Raw genomic sequence first — 19,134 nt, 5'->3', positions numbered from 1 at the left:
CGTGATTTATAATTCAGAGCATCGTTCAATGATTTTTTTACCCTGGCCTCTTTTTTCAAATCACCTTTTGTTTTCTTTTCCTCAAATGCACGAATCGTTCGTGTTAATACCCCCCCACAGTGAAATGTCTGACTGTTGTTATTAATGACATAAAAATGATTGATTCACTCACACTATTGTTTTTCATCCTGAAGCCTGGTTTGGTTAACGTGATGTATTTTGGCGTTTGCTGAATAAAGTCTTACCACAGTGTGAAGATCTTCTTTGTGTGTGTGTGTGCGTGTTGTTAAGAAAGATCTTGTTTCCTAGGTAACCAGGGGGGGTTGATTCTGCTCCTGTATCTGCAGGGATGCTGCTCTCAACTTCAAATTACCCAACATGCACATCATCACGTCTGATTAATGAGCTGTCCAATGAGCTCGGTCCATTTCAGGGCGAACCAGACCAACCTCTCCCAGTGTCATGGAGGAATAACTCGCATCAAAGCGTGTGTCCATGGCTCAACTGTGACCTGAAACCCGTCAGGTCGGAATGAACACCCTCCTCCTCCATCTGCTCCTGTGCAATCGGGCTAATTCAGGGGGAAAATTAAATCTCACAAAGCGTCTGATCCTGATTTCGAACCACACGCACCAACAGCACATCGGGCTGAATTAACGCTGCAGCAGCATCCACATGCCCTGCAGGTGAACGCGACCCCAACGCTGCGAGTATGCATCCTCCACAGATCCGGCCCTTTCCTGTCTCATCACATTTTACGCGCATTTGGAACAAGCGAGTGCATTTATTTTTCATACGAGCAGCTTCTCCTCCAGCAGCATCACGCCAACGCGCAAATCCCAGAGTGGGGGGAGCTGCTGATGCGGCGGGAGCGCGCACCACCACCACCACCACCGCCACCGCCGCGGCGCGCATGCACAGCTGTCAGCACCAAGGACAGCGGCAGCAGCGGCTCATCCAGGAGCGACCGGCCTCACGGAGACAGATCAGTCCGCTCACAGCGCAGCGAGCAGCGGCCACAGGGAGCGACACGCACCCCGGAGAGGAACCGGACTATGCTGCAACTCTCCCTTCAGAACCACCGGGAGGTTTGAGCCGTTCTGAAGAGGAGGAGATGGACAATGCGGTTCCCTGGTTAACACCCTGTCCCTAATATGCTTGTGCACATTCCTCCGCATTGCACATAAATCCACATCTTTTTCCTCCCTCTTTTTCTTTTTGCACACCCTCCCCCGCTCTACGCCGCCCACCTGGATCGAGCCCGCAGTCGTGCATACCGCAGGCTGAGCCGTGCTGCTGCCCACAAGCCAGTCGAGCCGACCCGCCACCGGAGAGGATAGCGGCCGGGCTGCACGGTGCCGTCTGCTGGTGCGCACGATGCGTCTGTTTCTGCTGGCGGTGCTCTTCTGGTGCTCCTGCGCGCGGGCCGGCTGCGAGCCGAAGATTGTGAACATCGGGGCCGTGCTGAGCCAGAAGAGGTTCGAGCAGGTCTTCAAAGATGCCGTGACCCAGGCCAACCAGGTCTACGGCCGGGACAAATTCAAGCTGACCGCCATCTCCGTCACGCACAAGCCCAACGCCATCCAGATGGCTCTGTCCGTCTGCGAGGACCTCATCTCCAGTCAGGTACAGTTCTCTGGTGCCTCTGCGTGGGCGCACTGCTCCATTCTCCATCCAACACCACCTAGATCCATGCACCTCCACCACTGTCAGACTACGCACCAGGCGCAGCAGCCTACAAATCCTCATCACTTGCAATAGAAAGTTGATTTAAACGCCTTCATCTGATGCGTTTTCTCCCTCAAGTGCCATCGAAGTGGTTATTAGACCAGACAGAGATGTTGTTTGTTTCTCCAGAGCCTCACACTTGCAGATTAACTCTCCACTCAGCATGCAATGTATAGAAACACTAACAGAAAGCAGCCAGCATATCATAACAGTGCTGCCTTTTATCCAATTTGGCATCCATGCTACACTTGCACAGGATTAATTCACTTTGTACAGAGCTCACCACAGACCCATCTGTTTTAATACAGACGTGAAAAAAAAACAGGCTTTGGTTTGGGGCATTTCTCTTAATGAGAGGGCAACTGTATATTTCAGGACACACAGCTGCAGAGCCACTGAACCAGTGAGGGGTGAAAATGAGGAGAACGTCATTAGCCACTTGGCGTTCAGTGAGAGTGTGATGCAGGATAACCTTTTGGCATGAGCAGAAACTGTCTGTATGCTGACGTGGATCACACTCACTCAGACGCAGCCTGTTTGACATGATGCAGAGAAAACGTTAAAAACTTTTGTGCTACAATGAAATTCCTTTATTTTTTTTTTTACCTCAATCAAGAAGGTTGTGTCTTCTTCAATGTCTTCAATTTTTTCCTTTGTTGCTGTATTTGTTAGCAAGATTCTGCAAAAACTATGAAACCCATTTCCACCAAACTTGGTGCAGGGATGGGGCCGGAATCGGCAAAGAACCCATCACGGTTTGGTTTGGATGTGGATTAAGGGACGGCACCAGAAATTATTTTTCACTCTCATAACCATTGCAGCAATCAGGCATTTTTCAACATTTGCATTTGTTTTTCAGGGTATAAATGCATAGATCTTATTCTTCGCCTGTTTAGGACTAATAAATAAATATTTTAGATTATCAGACGACTTCATTTGCTTTTTATTTCTACTGCAAGAAGTATATAATCAACCAATGCCCAGGATTACTTGGCCCTGGCGGAGCTATGCAACTAACTCTGCCACTCTAGTTTCCCTAAGTGCTTAAACGCCGGTTTTCCTTTCAGCTACACACGCTTTACGACTCATGCATGTGCTGCAGCTCTGACGAACAAAACACATTTCATCAGTTATGCACGGTGCATGCTGAGCGTGTGTATGCGCCTTAAAGAGTTGACACACACCGATGCACATACAACCTTCTCATGTGATGCTCTACATGGCTTTTATAAAAGAAGCCGGCGTTATGTCATAGCATGTTGAGGCGTGAAGTCCCTCTCGCTCTCGCTCCCACACACGTAATTAGGCCTCATTGGAAAAAAACACCCCCAGCTTCAGCGCTGCTTTCATGTCCTTGATCCTGTGTCTGGTGTAATGACTCTAATTGATACAGGCTTGGAGAATAATACTGTCACATCCAGGCTTTTGTCACCCAAAGCACGAGTGTGCGAGCCGCCTATCAGGCCGTACAGATTACACCAACACGGGTTTCAGTTCACCACACACACGCACACACCCTTTTGTAAATGACAAAGTGAAACATGGTTTAGACAGGAAAGTCCACAGAAGGTTAAATCGGATGAGAGTGGCTTGTAGGCCATAACAGTCAGTGATGGGGAAAGTCTGTGGCAGATGGAGGAGTAGATGCCTGGGAGCAGTCCTTGGAAGATAGACCTCATTTTTGACCCAACCATACGGAGCGCTCGTATCCAATAATCCATGCCTTCACAGCCATGCCATCTTTACTCCCCTTCCTCCGCATCTCCATGGCAGATCTCGAGGCTCTTCTTCAGGAGAGGCACACAGAAAACAACTTCTCTATTTGTTGACCCCCCTTTGGTTTGCTTAAAGCTGGAATAAGATAAAAACTAAACAGCCACATTATAATATTCTTCTGGCAGCACACACTCCTCCAAACAAAGGAGAACATTTCTTTGCTCTTCTGTTATGGAGGAGTTTGTCCCTGAATATAATTTATAAGTTATTTTTAACCGGTTATACAACATGTTGGGGCGGCAGGTGTACCCAATAAAAGATTTGTTTTTAAAGTACGCGCAATTTTCATTCATCTCGAGGTCGGGGGAAAAAAAACAGATGTTTCATTTGAGGCTGGAGCAGAAAACTGCCCCCGAGCCCAGAATCTGTGGAGTCATTTGTCTGTATTAATTTGATTAATTGTAGATAAAACTAAAGAGGAAAGGGCTTAAATAAATTTGCATTAATCCGACTTAAACTAAGACGAGGAACACTCTCTTACTTTTCCTCCACTAACAGCGTGAAAGTGATGAAATCTTGAGGCTTTTCTACATAAATAACCTTTTTTATTATGTAATTATCATATATTCATCACTGTAATGTTTTCTTCTGGTGCTGACAGACCTGACAGAGTCATGGATGCATTGTGTCCTGTTGTTCCTGTATAAAGAAATAGAAATGTCAGCATGTCAGAACAGTTGTTTGCAAAGTAATCCTGCAATAGAAGAAAATAGATCAATTTGATTAAGGAGGACGGATAATGGACATTTTACTCCCTACTCATGTAATTATAAACATGTCACATGTGATGAATGTGGTCACGACCATGTTGAATTTAAAGTTTATGCACGAGTTTGATTAATCTTGAGGTTGGAAAACAGATGTTTTCGTCCAGGTTGGATTTACATCCAGACAAAGCAGACAACTGCCCCCGAGCCCAGAATCTGTAACAGTCATTTGTCATTTGATTAATCGTAAACTAAACTAATGAGGAAAGTGCCTGAATGAATTTGCATTAAATCAACTTGAAGATGCAGAACACACTCTTACTTTTCCTCAACGAGCAGGTTAATCAGCTTTAAATAAAATATTGATGCTTTCTACAACACCGAAATGAAATGTTTATGATGTAAATGTCATGTATTCTTTATCATAATGTCGTGTTTTGGGGCTAACGTCTTCGTTGTATTGTTTCAGGTGTTACTGTGTTTTTAAGCCTCCTCATGTTGTTGTATACTTGTGATGAATTAATGTTTATTAAGTTGTATTATTCAGTACACTGCATGTTTTCAGTCTCATAATCTATATAACTACCAATTAATCCATCAAAAAGACAAATGGAAAGAGAGAAAACCTTAAAGAATGGATGCCTGTATGCCTATAGTGCGACTGTACTTCATCTTAGTGCCAGTGTCAAAAAAGACAAAGTGTTCTTCTTCTCTGTCTCTGCAGGTCTACGCCATCCTGGTGAGTCACCCTCCCCAGTCCAATGACCACCTCACGCCAACGCCTGTCTCCTACACCGCGGGCTTCTACCGCATCCCGGTGGTGGGGCTCACCACCCGCATGTCCATCTACTCAGACAAGGTGAGTGATAGATGAGAGAGATGTAAAGACAGAGACAGAGACAGAGAGAGAGAGAGAGAGAGAGGACCACAGGAAGTGAGAGAACGCAGAGCGAGGGAGGACGGCGCTCCCCTGGGGCAGCTTCAAAAGCTTCTTAGATTAAACGTCCCATCGCTCTCCATTAGAGGAGCTGTGATTAAATGGGTTTCCAGCTGGAAATTGAAAGAACATCATTAATAATGCGTCGTCTGACCTCAGCAATTTTCTTTATCAAGCACAAACAAGTAAAATGAGACTTGAAAGCGATCGCATGAATAAAAAAACACCCACGGACTCGGTTTAACATCTTTTTAAGGGCACATCACTCACGAGCTTCATCAAATCAACGTGTCTTTTATTAGTCAATTATTTAAATCCCGGAGAAGCTGTTTTATCATTAAATGTTATATTTCTAAAACGGCCATTTTATCTTCTATGTGCTCTTTCAGTACATAGTTAAACATAAAGGTAGAAATTCACAAGACATGATCCTCCCCACTTTGCTGAAAACGCCATTTTGGAGCCTGGCTGCAGGGCTTTGCTCCCGTTCAGCCGCAGCAGCGTCAGTGAGTAAGTCGGGCTCACAGCCGGTGTGTCAGTTCATCCAGTGGGTGTCAGACGGGGGTCGAGGTCGGGGATCTGCAGGGACTAACATTTCTCCATGGTGACAGGGCCGACACATCAGACAACAAAATACATCTGCCCTTTAGAAGGAGAAGCCTTGTCTGTGCTGTCCAACACCATTGCACATCACTGGTGAAACATGCGATGCAATGGTGCCACACGATGAAGGTTTGGTTTAGGGAACTGTCTCTGGTAGGGCAAGGGAATTAATTTATGTTAAAATGACTAAAACTCTTAAGGTTTGGTGGCCTTTGTCGCTATAGTGACAATATCTGCTTGATTAAGGCAAATCCACCAAATCCTGTTTGAAATTATTCATATTTAAGTTTCCTGCTGAATATCGGAGATAAACGCTGGTTTTTAATAACCTCTAAGTCTTTTTAACTGATCCACAGTTCAGCTTTACTCTTCAACTTGCTGGACCTGATTCTGACAGTTAAAGCTGCGACTCACAGTCAGTTCCACACTTCTCACCAAAGTTAATTAGAACAGACGTTCAGGGTGAAGAGGGGAATGAAAAAAGGAAAAATTCTCCATATTCACAGTCACTGATCCATCAAACTCATTTTAATGAAGATGCTGTTTTATTGTGAAAAGGTCCCATGATTTGTTGATCCTCCAAACTACCCAGACCTCCGACTTTTATGTCCAAACCAGGACACAGTGTTTTCCAAATGTTATCTGACTAAATCTTGTATGTTACATTTATAAATGTATTACAAGACGTAAGTGACCTTTTAAAAAGGCCAGAATCTGCCGTTTGGGAGAGTTTGCGTCCGCTCATTTTGTGATGAGTCATTCATTAAAAGTCAAGTTTTGTCATGTGTGTGTCTCATCCTCATCGTCTCCTGCTCCTCAGAGCATCCACCTGTCCTTCCTGCGGACGGTCCCTCCCTACTCCCACCAGGCGCACGTGTGGTTCGACCTGATGCGCGAGTTCAACTGGAACCACATCATCCTGATCGTGAGCGACGACCACGAGGGGCGGGCGGCTCAAAAGAGGCTCGAGACCCTCCTGGAGGAGAGGGAGACCAAGGTGAGACGCTCCTGCTCCGCACGAGCGAGGGCGCTTTTTTAAAACCTCAGAGGTCTTCTGTGTATGTAACTGTTTTCCTTTCTGTTGTGTGGCAACATCTCTTTCTCATTGTGTAAACATTGGCTAACACACCTAGAAACATCAACAGCGTCTAATGTGGTCTAATCTGACGAAAGTTTGTATGTTTATTTGCTCATCTTCACGTTGCTTTTCGCCATAGTCCAAATTATCCTGTGTCTATCCACAGTGGGAGCCAAATAGTGGACTTTAACACGGGGCTTTGCAAACCATCACAGACTGGGGGTGTGTGGAAGTGTTTTACCAGGCGGCCGCGGTGGCACTCAGGTGTTTCTCTCCTCTCGGCGTGTGGAGGGACGAGGGGGCCGGTGTTTTCTTGCTCCCTGCTAACTCATGTTCACAAGATGCTGGAGATGGGTTTTTTTTCGGATACCGCTGATGCATCCATTTTAAGTGTAGCTCTGAGCTGTGTATGTGGGTCAGTGAAATGCTGATCTTCTGTGAGCCCGAACAGACTTGAGACTGCAGCGATGCGTGCCCTTTAGGAGCAGAGAGAGAGGAAGAGAGGGAGGGAAAAGTGCTATCTTTTTCATCCATTCATTTACTAAAATGAAATTACCTTGGGATATGTCTTTCTTTTGCTTCTTCTTCTTCTTCTTCCCTCTGTGTCATGCTCGCCCCTCTCTGGGGCTCTTTGCTGTAATTGTGTGGCTTAACCAAATGAGTCCTGGTTCAGAGATTTAATTAAATCAGAAGCGGAGGAGACATTGAATATGACACACACACACACACACACACACACACACACACACACGCGCACACACACACACACACACACACACACACACACACACACACACACGCGCACACACACACACACACACACACACGCACGCACGCACACACACACACACACCCGAGGTATTACAGAAGGCATCTACAGCTGAAGAGCGAGCTGCGTCAGTTAAGTGACTGGCATCACTATCGATCAACAACCACCATTAGAAAAAAAACCATCTCAGTTAATCATGTTTAATTTTGCATCCGCATCCAAGCAGTTTGAAGGATAACGCTGATGAGTCAAATCATCCAGTATTGACTCACATCCTGCAGCCTGGAGGAGAGATGTGTGTATTAAAAGCCCTCAAATCCGCTGAATTCATCCAACTGACAACTGCAGCATCTGTGTCTCTGGAGTCTGATTTGCAGCAGCTTCAGAAATGATTCAGACCCCTTCACTTTTACTGGGTTGCAGATTTCACTTCAAGTGGGTACGAGTTGCATTTTTTGGCCATGGATCCACACTCAGTGACACAAAGTGGAAAAATAGAAAATATTGAAGCTGAATGCAAAAGGTGTTTAGTTTACCTACTGTAAAATAAAACATGGTGGCCTCCATAGAGAGGACCTGCTCCTCATGTAAATATAAAGTATTTAAATATAAAGGGCTCATTCTAAGGTAAAAAAAACAACAATTTACAATTGAAAACATCACTAGGATTATTTTATAATAAATTCTGCCAATAGATCCCTTTCACATAAATCTTACACACTTTTTTACGGCACATCACGACAAAATCCAGCCACGAAGTCCGAGGAACTTTGTGTGAGGACCTCCACAATAAAATTTGTGCTGAAGCATAGAGAATATTTTCGATCTGCTCCGGGGCCCCCCTGGTGAGTTGCCCTGGGTAACCAGTCCTCTCACCTCCGCCTCTGCTCTGACATCTCCTGGATGCTACGACATCAGCAGAGTGATGAACTGTCTCTTCCATTCTCTGTCGGGTTTGTTTGTGTCACGGTGTCGAGTAATCACCTCAAACTGTAAATGCATTAGCAGCTTGAACTGTGGTAGGTGATGGGACACGATGCTAGTTTCCGTGCTGCAGATTTCAGCCTCGACACATTATCCTCTCATCGGGAAACAGGGAGGTGTGATTCTCGCCAATCACCCAATTTCTGCTGCATAAACACGGTGAATTTACATGATTATTATTTTTTAGCTCCACGCAGGAGGTCACGGGGGGGGAATCGCTGCCACCACCGGCAAAGAGGCTCAGGACACGGTGGATTTAGTCAGAGAGCAACCGTGAGCAACACAACATGAAATATTAATGCCCGACTGTGAGGATACAAAAATAGATCACTCAGAAAAACTCTTCGGGGAGAACGAGACAAAGAGAGGGTGTATTTGTTCGCTGTGCTGCCGGAGCGTTCTCACTGAGAGGAATTTTACAAGCTCGGGACGCTTAAACACTCATTTTATCATGTTTAGTATTTACACAGTGGAGTGTTACGACAGACAGAAGCAAACTGTGTAAAGAATGTTAGTTTATTTGTGTTTTCTGCTCATCTAGTGTGTTAAATCTCTTGTTTCCACTATATACTGCAGTTTTATTTTCATCAATCTTTTAAAATGTCACAGAACCTTTATCATTTATCAAATGTAAGTGGGATTATCTATAACCCAAGTGACAGCTTGGCGTTTTGGTTTCATTTAAAAAAAGGATGGAACAATAACCTCATTTAAAATTACTGGAACCAAAACGCCTGACACGAAGCTCCCAAGAGCCTCAGCTTGTGTTGCGGCCTCTCGGCTCGGTGTGAACGGAGCAGCTTCTCCGTGTGCATCTGCTCGCCAGCCAGCAGTTCTGTTAACTGATGCACAGTCAGCGTCGCCTTTTGTGAAGGAAGGGAATCGGGCCCAGAGTGCACTGAGGTGTGAGCTGTGAAGTAAAAGCAGCTGTGCAAGAAACCCCGTGAAGCAGAAAGACGACGCAAAATGGCTCCGTGGTCCCAGACAGGAAACCGTCCCCCGAGCTTCACAGGCCACACGGACGGTGAAAACCTCGGGTGTCTGAATTAAGTTTATCCTGCTCAGCGAGCCAGTGTCCAGTGTGGTGGCCAAATCCAACACTGCCTGCTGAATAGCACTATGTCGTCTTCATGAAGTTCTGTGTTGCAGAAAAGACTTCAACTTTCAAAAGAGAAAGCTAATTCTTTTTAAGATTTAAAGCTTATTCTTTAAGATCTTCCTGCAGCAGTGAGCACAGCCTGCTTCCCCTCTGAAGCATAATCCCAGAGTTCACTCAGAATTCTGGCATTTTTAATTTAGAAAGCTCAATATTTGTCTTGTTCTTTTTCAATGTGGACACATCTATCCTCAGAACCAATTTAGAACGAGCATGTATTATCGAACTGGGACACAGCTTTTTTGAGCACTGGCTGGAATTGCATTGTAGGATGGAAAAATCAGAGAGTAAATTGTTGGCTACTCTTTGATTTGTGTCAAGTGGATTTAAAAAAACATTTACAGTGGATGAATGTTCCAAGCTTTTAATTAGTGTTTTGGTCAGATGAGTTACTAACGACTGCATGAGGAGAATTAGCTGCAGCCTTCGGGGCCAGAATGACATCACGTCAACAGATGGCTGGACAGAGTGAACGTTTCCTGGTGCAAGTTCTGTTGTTGTGAAAACTTTTAATGAGCTCTTAGTCACATAAATGTCGCACAAGAAAGGTCACACTTTGGATGTTTTGTCGGCTGTGATTGTTGCTGAGGTTTTTTGCATTTCCAGATGTGTTGCAAGACATTTTTTTTGTCGTCCAATAAATGTGGTGACGCTTTGGACGTAACGGTGCGGGTTCAGTTATGTTTGTGAAATGTTGCGTTTCCAGTTGTGTCACGTTAACTGACAATTGCGTGAAGAAGAAACAAATATTTCACATAACTGACCGACGCAGGTGAATCACAGAATCATTGCTGATAATGAATTAAGTTCTGTCTTATCTGTGGTATCTGGATATTTGGTCACGTCTGCTGCTCTTTGCAAGCCCCTCTGTTAAAGATCCCAATTTGAAGCAGAAAAGTGGAGATTTGTTGGAATGCTTTACTGCCCTCCATTTTCAACTGTTTATAATATTTTTCTGTGTCTGCATATTTTCTCTGTGCACATTACTCATCAGAATAAAAAAAGGAACTATGAAAACCTCGACCAACTGTCCTATGACAACAAGCGAGGACCTAAGGTATATTTGCATGGTCAATGCACGCCGCCCACCAACTTTCCAAACGTAGCAACTAGAAACCAGCCCAAACCAGTCACCAGCCGAACCCAGAAATGTCCCTCTCTTGGTAGCACGTGTTTTCTTTAATTTTTTACTTTTGAGACATTTCCCTATGATTTTAATGACGAATGATTTTGTTATGAAAAATCTATAATTTTCGGTCATTCCAGACAAAAAAAAAAGAAAAAAAAAAGAAGTCAGTGAACGGCGCCCCCCCCCCCCCCCCCCCGCTTTTTTTTTATCATTTTCATTTTCTCCTTTAATGAAGGAATGCATGCACTCAGAACACACACACACACTCACGCACAAAACAAGTTTGCAAGTCCATTCCTTTGTGGAGAACCGGTAATGTGGGACGAAGCCGTTTCCCAGATGCTACTTCCTCCTGTTCTGTAGCACTTCCCTAGTTTTCGGCAAGTTTTTTTGTTGGGGGAAAACGTCCCCCCCACACCCTTCACCTGTTTTTAGTTACTGGTTGCATTGACCTTCTTCTTCCCCCCTACCTAACACATGCACGTCCTTCTTTGGAGCCTTGATAACCCTCAGTTTGCATGCGAACAAATGCAAAAGTTTTTTTTCCCCCCCTTCAAGCTTTTTTTTATATTTTTTAAATTTTTTTTAGTTCAGCCGGTTCCCCTGGATCGCTCTCCTTTTTTATCTCTGTCTCCCGTTTTCAAACAAAATCGGCCAAGCTCGAACCAAACAGGTAAAGAGGCAGCATGGTGTCTGAGGCAGGGAAAAGTAGCTGGCTTGACCTTTCTTATGCCCCGATCACAGGCAGAGAAAGTCCTCCAGTTCAGCCAGGAGACTAACTTAACTGCCCTGCTGCTGGAGGCCAAAGAGCTGGAGGCCCGAGTCATCATTCTGTCCGCCAGGTGAGACGTTCACAAACTACCAGATACGTGCATCCTAAAAACATAGTTAAAGGTTTGTTAAGTGTGTTTTTAACGTGTCCGATTCCAGCGAGGAAGACGCTGCTGCGGTGTACAAGGCGGCCCGCTTCCTCAACATGACGGGCTCTGGCTACGTGTGGCTGGTGGGCGAGCGGGAGATGTCGGGTAAAGCCCTGATCGAGGCGCCAGACGGTACGTTCATCCAGGAGAAATCAGCGGGAACGCACGAGTCAACCTCCCCCCCCCGCCCCCCCAGGCCGATCATAACACATAGAGGATTAGAGAAAGCGATTACATGATTAACTGTATAATGGTTTGTTGTGTGTTGAGCCTTTAAACGTTTAAGCATTCTCCGCTTAAAGGTTTAAATGGGGTGTGTCCGCACGCAGTTTTTTGGTTTAAACGTGCATGTGCTGGTTTATTCAAAGGTTCATTCATTCTGCCCTTCTGCCATATTAACACGCTGGTTTCTAATGAATTATAAAGGGAGAGTTTTGGAACAGGTAACTGATAGAATGGTAAGATACAACAGCCTCTTTATCTCTTTGTTCCTCACAATAATTTGTCACTTTTCTTGGTCACAAAACGTTGAGCGTCTTTTCTTCCAGGCACTCGAACACAAACCAAACCCCCAGAGCGTTTTTTATGTTTCTGTGTCCTGTCCGTGTCTCGTCTCATCCACCTCCTCTGCAGCTTCTCCCGGGAGTCTGCGAGACTGATGGACCTGGTTGCAATCAGAAAACTTAGCTGAAGTTGGATTGTTGCTTGGTTTATATTTAGGCCTGGTGTTTTTTTTGTTCCTTCCCGACACAGATTTACCTGTGATGCTTTGCCCCAGTACTGAAAAAAGAAAAGAGATCCAACTTCAAGGGCCACTTTATACATGCTGCGAAAAGGTCATCGGTGGCAACATCAGAAAAGTCATCCGTTTATTTCACATCATTAAATTCCAAGATGTTTCCCGAGCAATCGTGGATCACACACCTGATGTCTGACCTTTATTCGGGATGTCTAAAGCCCTATAAGTTTTTTCCCACTCTGTGCATTGCAAAAGGATCCAGGGAGGCCGTAGCTGGCTCAGGTTGGTGATTGTCTGTTTATCGGCCCGATCCCCTCAGGTCTGATCGGCCTCCAGCTCATCAACGGCAAGAATGAGTCGGCCCACATCAATGACGCGGTGGCTGTGGTGGCTCAGTCCATCCAGGAGCTGTTTGAGAAGGAAAACATCACAGAGCCTCCGAGAGGATGCGTGGGCAACACCAACATCTGGAAGACGGGGCCCCTTTTTAAACGGTGAGATCGAATCTGACAGTGAAATGTCAGTCACTGGATCTCATACCTCCTTTTCGTAAGATATCATAGGAACAGTTTCATGAGACTACGTTGCAGTATTGAGCTTTGAACTGCATTTTCTACAGTGAAAAGTTCTGTATACATAAAGTTTAATTTTATAGGAATGGCTTAAGACTTTAACTTCATTTAGCCGCACGTGTCTCCAAATTTCTCAGGTCAAGAAAAACTGGTTTCAAATTTGTAAATGATCCTTATTCAGTTTCTGGCTCTATGGCTTGAGCGCCCTGCCCTGAGCGATACACAATCAAAGGCACTGCTGCGTTCCTAATAGGTGACACACGATATCCATGCATGAACAAGTGTGCGTTCATTCACACGTGTAATCGTTCTCATTCGCTCGCCGCAGGGTTCTGATGTCATCCAAATACCCAGAGGGCCTCACGGGACGCGTGGAGTTCAACGACGACGGCGACAGGAAGTACGCGCACTACGGTATCCTCAACTACCAGAAGACTCGACTCGTTCAAGTCGGCATCTACAACGGAACGCAGGTAAACAGAGACAGAACCTATTTGATAAAATATGGTGATTTTATAGGATTTTAAGTCAAATGTCTTCTTTATTTTCTGCTCCCTGTCCGTTAGTAGGTTGTAATGTACCCACGCTGTGTCATCCTCTATTTTTAAATCCATGCTGGACATGCAGACCCAGTTTTCTATCTATAGCACAATGCACTTACTGGAGGACAAGTCTGCAATTCACTGCAGACCACCCCGAGTGCGGACGAGGGGGGGGTTTCAAATATTTATTGCCATGATGAATTGAAACATGCATAAAATTTACAGCAGATGGATTCTGAAAGGGTGAGAGAAAGAGGAGAGAAAGAGGAGAGAAAGTGGCTAAAGAACAAACTAAGATGAGGCTGAAAAGTGTTACACTTCCCCGTACGCTTTTAAAGTTTCATGTCTGTTTCACTCCTGAAAGTGTGACAGCCGCCATCTCGGAAAGATTCACTGTTGGAGGTCAGTGGAACCAGGGACTTCCTGGGAGGGTGTTATGTTACCTGTTCAGCTTGAGAGCGTTGACTGAAGACTTTTTTTGTTTAGGTTTACTCTTCACAAAATTTGAGTTTGATGCTTTGCCCTGAACTATACATTATAGTTATGTAATATACATTAATTGTAAATATCTTTATAAAAATGTATGTCAGTTCATTCACCTCCAAACGATCCTCGTGAGCAGATGTTCCGGTAAAAGCTCGTAAAAGGACCTTTTATTTTTGTCACATTTCCCTCTGGATCAATCAAGTATCCATGAGTTCAATTACATTCCATTTGTAGTTAATGGTGGTTATTAAATTGGCCGGCTTTTCCTGGTAATAGCTGTAATAACAATAAGTCGGTGAAACCCTCTGGTATAAGACATAAGTCAAAGGTCGACGTGATAAATTAAAGGGACGCCGAGCGGTGGTTGTATAACGCTGACTCATTAGTGAAGCTCACCCAGTGTTGGAGCCTCATCAGCAGCTCGCCTTCTGTCAGCACTCACCTACATTACTTTATATTCGTGTGGCGTCCCCGCAGGTGGTGATGAACAATCAGCGGAAGATCATCTGGCCCGGAGGAGAGACGGAGAAACCGCAGGGCTTCCAGATGTCCACTCGATTAAAGGTAGCGTACCTTCACTGTGCTGCTGCTGCGATGTGACGTCCGTGTCGACACGGATCGAGTGCGAGACCGCGGCTGACGTGCTCGCGTTGGACAGTGCGCTAACGTTTGCCCCTCAGAGAGGAGTGAAGCTCATCTATGTTAATAAAGGCAGCGGTGATGTATCCGCTATGACCTGTATCTCTCCAAATTTCTCCTGGGCCTCAGAATGGCCTCTCCTCGGCTATTTTTACACCCATCCCTTCATCCTGAGTATCTGGGGGTGTGTGCGTGCAGTATTTGTGGGTCTGTTGGGATATTTCCGAGTATTTTCTCGCTGTGGCGCTCTTGAAGTCCTCCGGGATTTATCGGATCAAGCTCCAACAGGCTAAACAGCTCTCTGTCCCATCTGTTGTAGATCGTGACGATACACCAGGAGCCATTTGTGTACGTGAAGCCCACTATGCCGGACGGAACGTGCCACGAGGAGATGACACTGAATGGAGTCTTAATTAAAAAGGTTATCTGCACTGGGCCCAATGAGACCATCCCAGGTAACACTTCAGGGACGTTTATATTATCACTGTGCTTTTACTGCACTCGCCAAACACCCACTGGAGATGCATACATATATATGCAGTAGGTATCTATATATGTATGCATGTAGCTGAGTGTGCCATTCAGAGTGAGTGGTTGCTGAGGTGCTGGGACATGCTTCGTCTGTGTGCCGTGTGTTCAGTGCGTGTGAGTGTGTGTGGTTGTCTGCAGTGCACCGTGTGTCACGCATCCTCCGTGTTCAGTCTACGTGCGCCGCCGCCTTTGGATTAAAGAAAACAAATCTCGCGCGTTTCCCCCCGGAGTGATTTTAACGTGCAACCATTGCTGTTTTTTTTACAGGTCGCCCAATCGTACCCCAGTGCTGTTACGGATTCTGCGTTGACCTCCTGATCAAGCTAGCTATGACGATGAACTTCACCTATGAGGTGCATCTGGTGGCTGATGGGAAGTTCGGAACTCAGGAGAGGGTCAGTTTCAACATCAACATATATATTTTTTTTAATAACCTGCATATATCCTGCATGACGTTGCACAGGTTGAATGCAATATGTCACATTTCAATACTTGTTTTTAATGATTTTATTTTACTCCACTAACAGTTTTGATCTCACTAACTATTCGGAGGTGAAGTAATAAGCAGACTTCAAATGTCCGGAGGGTGAATCTGCATTTTATCCCTGATGTAGAGCCGGTTTTTGAATATCTGCACAAAAGGATTAGACAAGCAGCAACTGCAACTACTTTTATTCTGAAAAGGGCCATAACATCACCGAACTTGATAAAAGGAGAATGTTTCTGAATGTGCCTGATTTCTTATTCGTCAAGATCCATGAATTATTCTCTGTGGAAATTGGTGAAAATGTCAGAAAAACCGACCTTTAGTGCAACGGTAAAGTCAAAGAAACAAAACTAACTTCTGCAGAACCCTGTGATTTTAACAGCTTTAAATCCTGCTGGAGTTTCTATTCGATTCTAACCCAGAAATTTGGAAGGCGAAAAACGAGCATGACATTTGATTCTTGCGGTGTTGTGCAGTGCATGATTTTAATTAGAAAACAGCAATCTGGCTGTTACGTAAGACGGAGACAGTTTCAAAGCTGTGGAGCACACCCACCCCCTCTAGGCTTAACCCAAATCCTTATAACTTGCACGCATGCTGTGGTCTAGACGGCAGCAGGTTGTTCACTGATCCTCATTCTAACACCTTCCTTTTCTGGGCTCCAGGTGAACAACAGTAACAAGAAAGAGTGGAACGGCATGATGGGAGAGCTCCTGGGGGGCCTGGCCGACATGATCGTGGCCCCGCTGACTATAAACAACGAGAGAGCCCAGTACATCGAGTTCTCCAAACCCTTTAAATATCAAGGTCTCACGATCCTCGTTAAAAAGGTAAGTGGCCTGTTTGCTGCTCCATCACCGAGACAATTATTACCCCCTGAACTTCCACCACAGCACAAATCTCACACACAGGCAACCTGTTATTTTATACCTTGTTTTTTACAACACAAACAAAAAAATTGTCCCTCCATCCATCCATTACCTATACCGCTTATGACTTAGAGGGTCGGGTAGGGAGCTGGGAGCCGTTTTCCTACTACCCTTGTATTTTAGTGAAAGTACAGATATTTACTGATGTAATATAGTGGAATAAAAGTAAAAAGTACCCGAAAATAAATCTACTTGTGTACAGATACATGAAAAATTTACTTTTGCACAATAACAAAGTAAAGAAACTTTGTTACATGTCACCACTGCATACATTCAAGGTATTCATGTTAGTTTGGAAAAGTACTTTCAAAACTGCATCAGAAATGTTCCCTAAAACTGTAAAATGTACAAGAAAGAGAAGAAGTATTTTCCTTCATGTTTGTCTGCGATATGCAAACGTAAGATAATCATTACAGTTGTTTGTGATCAATCAATATCGCGCTGCGCTCTGTGTGTTTTCAGGAAATTCCTCGCAGTACACTGGACTCGTTCATGCAGCCGTTCCAAAGCACGCTGTGGCTGCTGGTGGGTCTATCGGTGCATGTGGTGGCGGTGATGCTTTACCTACTAGACCGGTTCAGGTACAAGGGGGACCTGTGTGTGTGTGTGTGTGTATACGTGTGCCCATGTGTGTGTTCACGTCTGTCTATTCATGACTGAATCAGCGAGCGTGTGTGTACCTGCACTCCTGAGCGCTGCAGATCTTCCCTCAGTGTGGACGCGGAGGCAGACAGAGGTGAAGATCGTCTCCAACCATCCCACCGCTCCGTCCCTGTGCCACCCGTCTTTGTCTGCTTTTCTTTTCTGTGGACGTTGTCTCCCTCTCGCTTTGCTTGCTCTCGTCCAGTTCCCTTCCCTGCCTGGGGCTGCCAGGGTTTTCCCTCTCTGCAGGTTCTCAGCCATTTCTCACTTTGTCTCCTGCAACCCTCCCAATTTCTCCACTCTAGCCCGTTTGGAAGATTTAAAGTAAACAGTGAAGAAGAAGAAGAGGACGCCCTCACCTTGTCATCTGCCATGTGGTTCTCCTGGGGAGTGTTGCTGAACTCTGGAATAGGAGAAGGTGAGACACGACCCACTAGACAAAGAGAAGAGAATCATAACTGAAAACTAACAAATCGTCTCTTACTGAGCAGTAAATGTCCCTTTTTCCCAGAACAGTGGGACGTTGTCGAGAACCTTTGATCCTTTCACAGTTTTGCAGATTTATAAAGACAAAACGTGTCGGTTGTGGCTTCAGCTGCAGGAGTTTTTTTGTTTTAGGATGACAACTTTTTTCCTTTCAACTCAGCTTTAGCAAAAACAGGCTTTGATTCAGTTTGTCTTAAACAGTTTATACCCTTTGACTTCCCTCGATTCCTTTTCCCTTCAAGAGTTTCCTTTTCCTGTTTGATATTTTAGTGGTTATATGTTTTTCTAGGTCATTTTTTCTAGGTTTACGTTTTGTTTAAACTTTTCTGTCATATGTGGGTTTGCATTGTTTGACTATTTGCAGTAGTTGTTGTGTTTGGAGCAATACTCAGTGGTAATTACTAGAAATGGAGGTATGCAGCTAACTACCTCACTTATCTTACTTGAAGTAGAAAATGACAGAGCTGAAAGGTTAAAACTTGAGCTCACCTCACAGGTGCCCCGCGCAGCTTCTCAGCGAGAATCCTGGGTATGGTGTGGGCCGGCTTTGCTATGATCATTGTGGCCTCTTATACTGCCAATCTGGCTGCCTTCCTGGTGTTGGACCGGCCTGAGGAGCGCATCACCGGCATCAATGACCCAAGGGTGTGTAGAGTGTGGTGTTAGCCCCATACCATCACACACAACAACATTTTTATTCGTAGAAATACAAAAATTATGTAAAACTATTTATTATATAGCACTGGAAGTTATTAACAGGCATCACATGACTGTCTCCTCCCTCCTCCTTCTGTTTTTCGCAGCTGAGAAACCCATCGGACAAATTCATCTACGCCACGGTGAAGCAGAGCTCCGTGGACATCTACTTCCGGCGGCAGGTGGAGCTTAGCACCATGTACCGCCACATGGAGAAGCACAACTATGAGAGTGCCGCCGAAGCCATCCAGGCCGTGCGTGACAAGTGAGTCTCGGCCAGGCCGGGCCGACCAGACCTAGAGTCGGCCGGCTGCTCAACCTATCAGGCACACAGGCCAGGGTCAGTCCAGTCAGCTTGAGGGTGGGTGGGTGGGTGGGCGGGTGGTGGGGGGAGAGGGACATGGACTTCTGGACCAGACGGAGGCGGCAGGTCTTACTGCGGTGCTCCCTCTGATCCAGGCCCATCGCCCGGCCAAGACAGGGACAGCGGCAGGTGTAGACGTGTCAACAGCCCTGACACCAGTGTGAGTTTGAGCTAACATTGAGTGGAGCAGCCCCCTTTTTCAGGTTGTACCCAGACGAACATCTTTGAGATGGG

The 19,134-nt window shown here is 45.4% G+C and overlaps 1 protein-coding gene across 9 annotated transcripts in view; it reads left to right on the top strand.

Annotated features, from left to right (window-relative positions):
- Nucleotides 1-658: 658 nt before the first annotated feature.
- grin1a (glutamate receptor, ionotropic, N-methyl D-aspartate 1a) overlaps nt 659-19,134 on the top strand; it is a 30,513-nt gene continuing 12,037 nt past the window's right edge. For 2 of the 9 annotated variants that reach the window (XM_034601903.1, XM_034601902.1), the window contains exons 1-16: nt 1,288-1,626; nt 4,936-5,070; nt 6,572-6,748; nt 10,733-10,795; nt 11,612-11,709; nt 11,798-11,919; nt 12,846-13,020; nt 13,427-13,571; nt 14,604-14,690; nt 15,085-15,220; nt 15,564-15,691; nt 16,449-16,613; nt 17,175-17,293; nt 17,660-17,772; nt 18,337-18,485; nt 18,644-18,801. In XM_034601903.1, the coding sequence (XP_034457794.1) occupies nt 1,378-1,626; nt 4,936-5,070; nt 6,572-6,748; nt 10,733-10,795; nt 11,612-11,709; nt 11,798-11,919; nt 12,846-13,020; nt 13,427-13,571; nt 14,604-14,690; nt 15,085-15,220; nt 15,564-15,691; nt 16,449-16,613; nt 17,175-17,293; nt 17,660-17,772; nt 18,337-18,485; nt 18,644-18,801 (2,219 nt within the window). In that variant the 5' untranslated portion in view covers nt 1,288-1,377. Of the gene's footprint in view, nt 1,627-4,935; nt 5,071-6,571; nt 6,749-10,732; nt 10,796-11,611; nt 11,710-11,797; nt 11,920-12,845; nt 13,021-13,426; nt 13,572-14,603; nt 14,691-15,084; nt 15,233-15,563; nt 15,692-16,448; nt 16,614-17,174; nt 17,294-17,659; nt 17,773-18,336; nt 18,486-18,643; nt 18,802-19,134 lie in introns of all 9 variants that reach the window. The other 7 variants (XM_034601905.1, XM_034601897.1, XM_034601900.1 and 4 more) reach the window with 7 other exon arrangements.

This window comes from Hippoglossus hippoglossus, chromosome 12 (assembly GCF_009819705.1).
Source record: "Hippoglossus hippoglossus isolate fHipHip1 chromosome 12, fHipHip1.pri, whole genome shotgun sequence".
NCBI classification, from domain to species: domain Eukaryota; kingdom Metazoa; phylum Chordata; class Actinopteri; order Pleuronectiformes; family Pleuronectidae; genus Hippoglossus; species Hippoglossus hippoglossus.
Note: the sequence above shows the minus strand (reverse complement) of the source record. Positions and strands in the feature narration are given on the sequence as shown.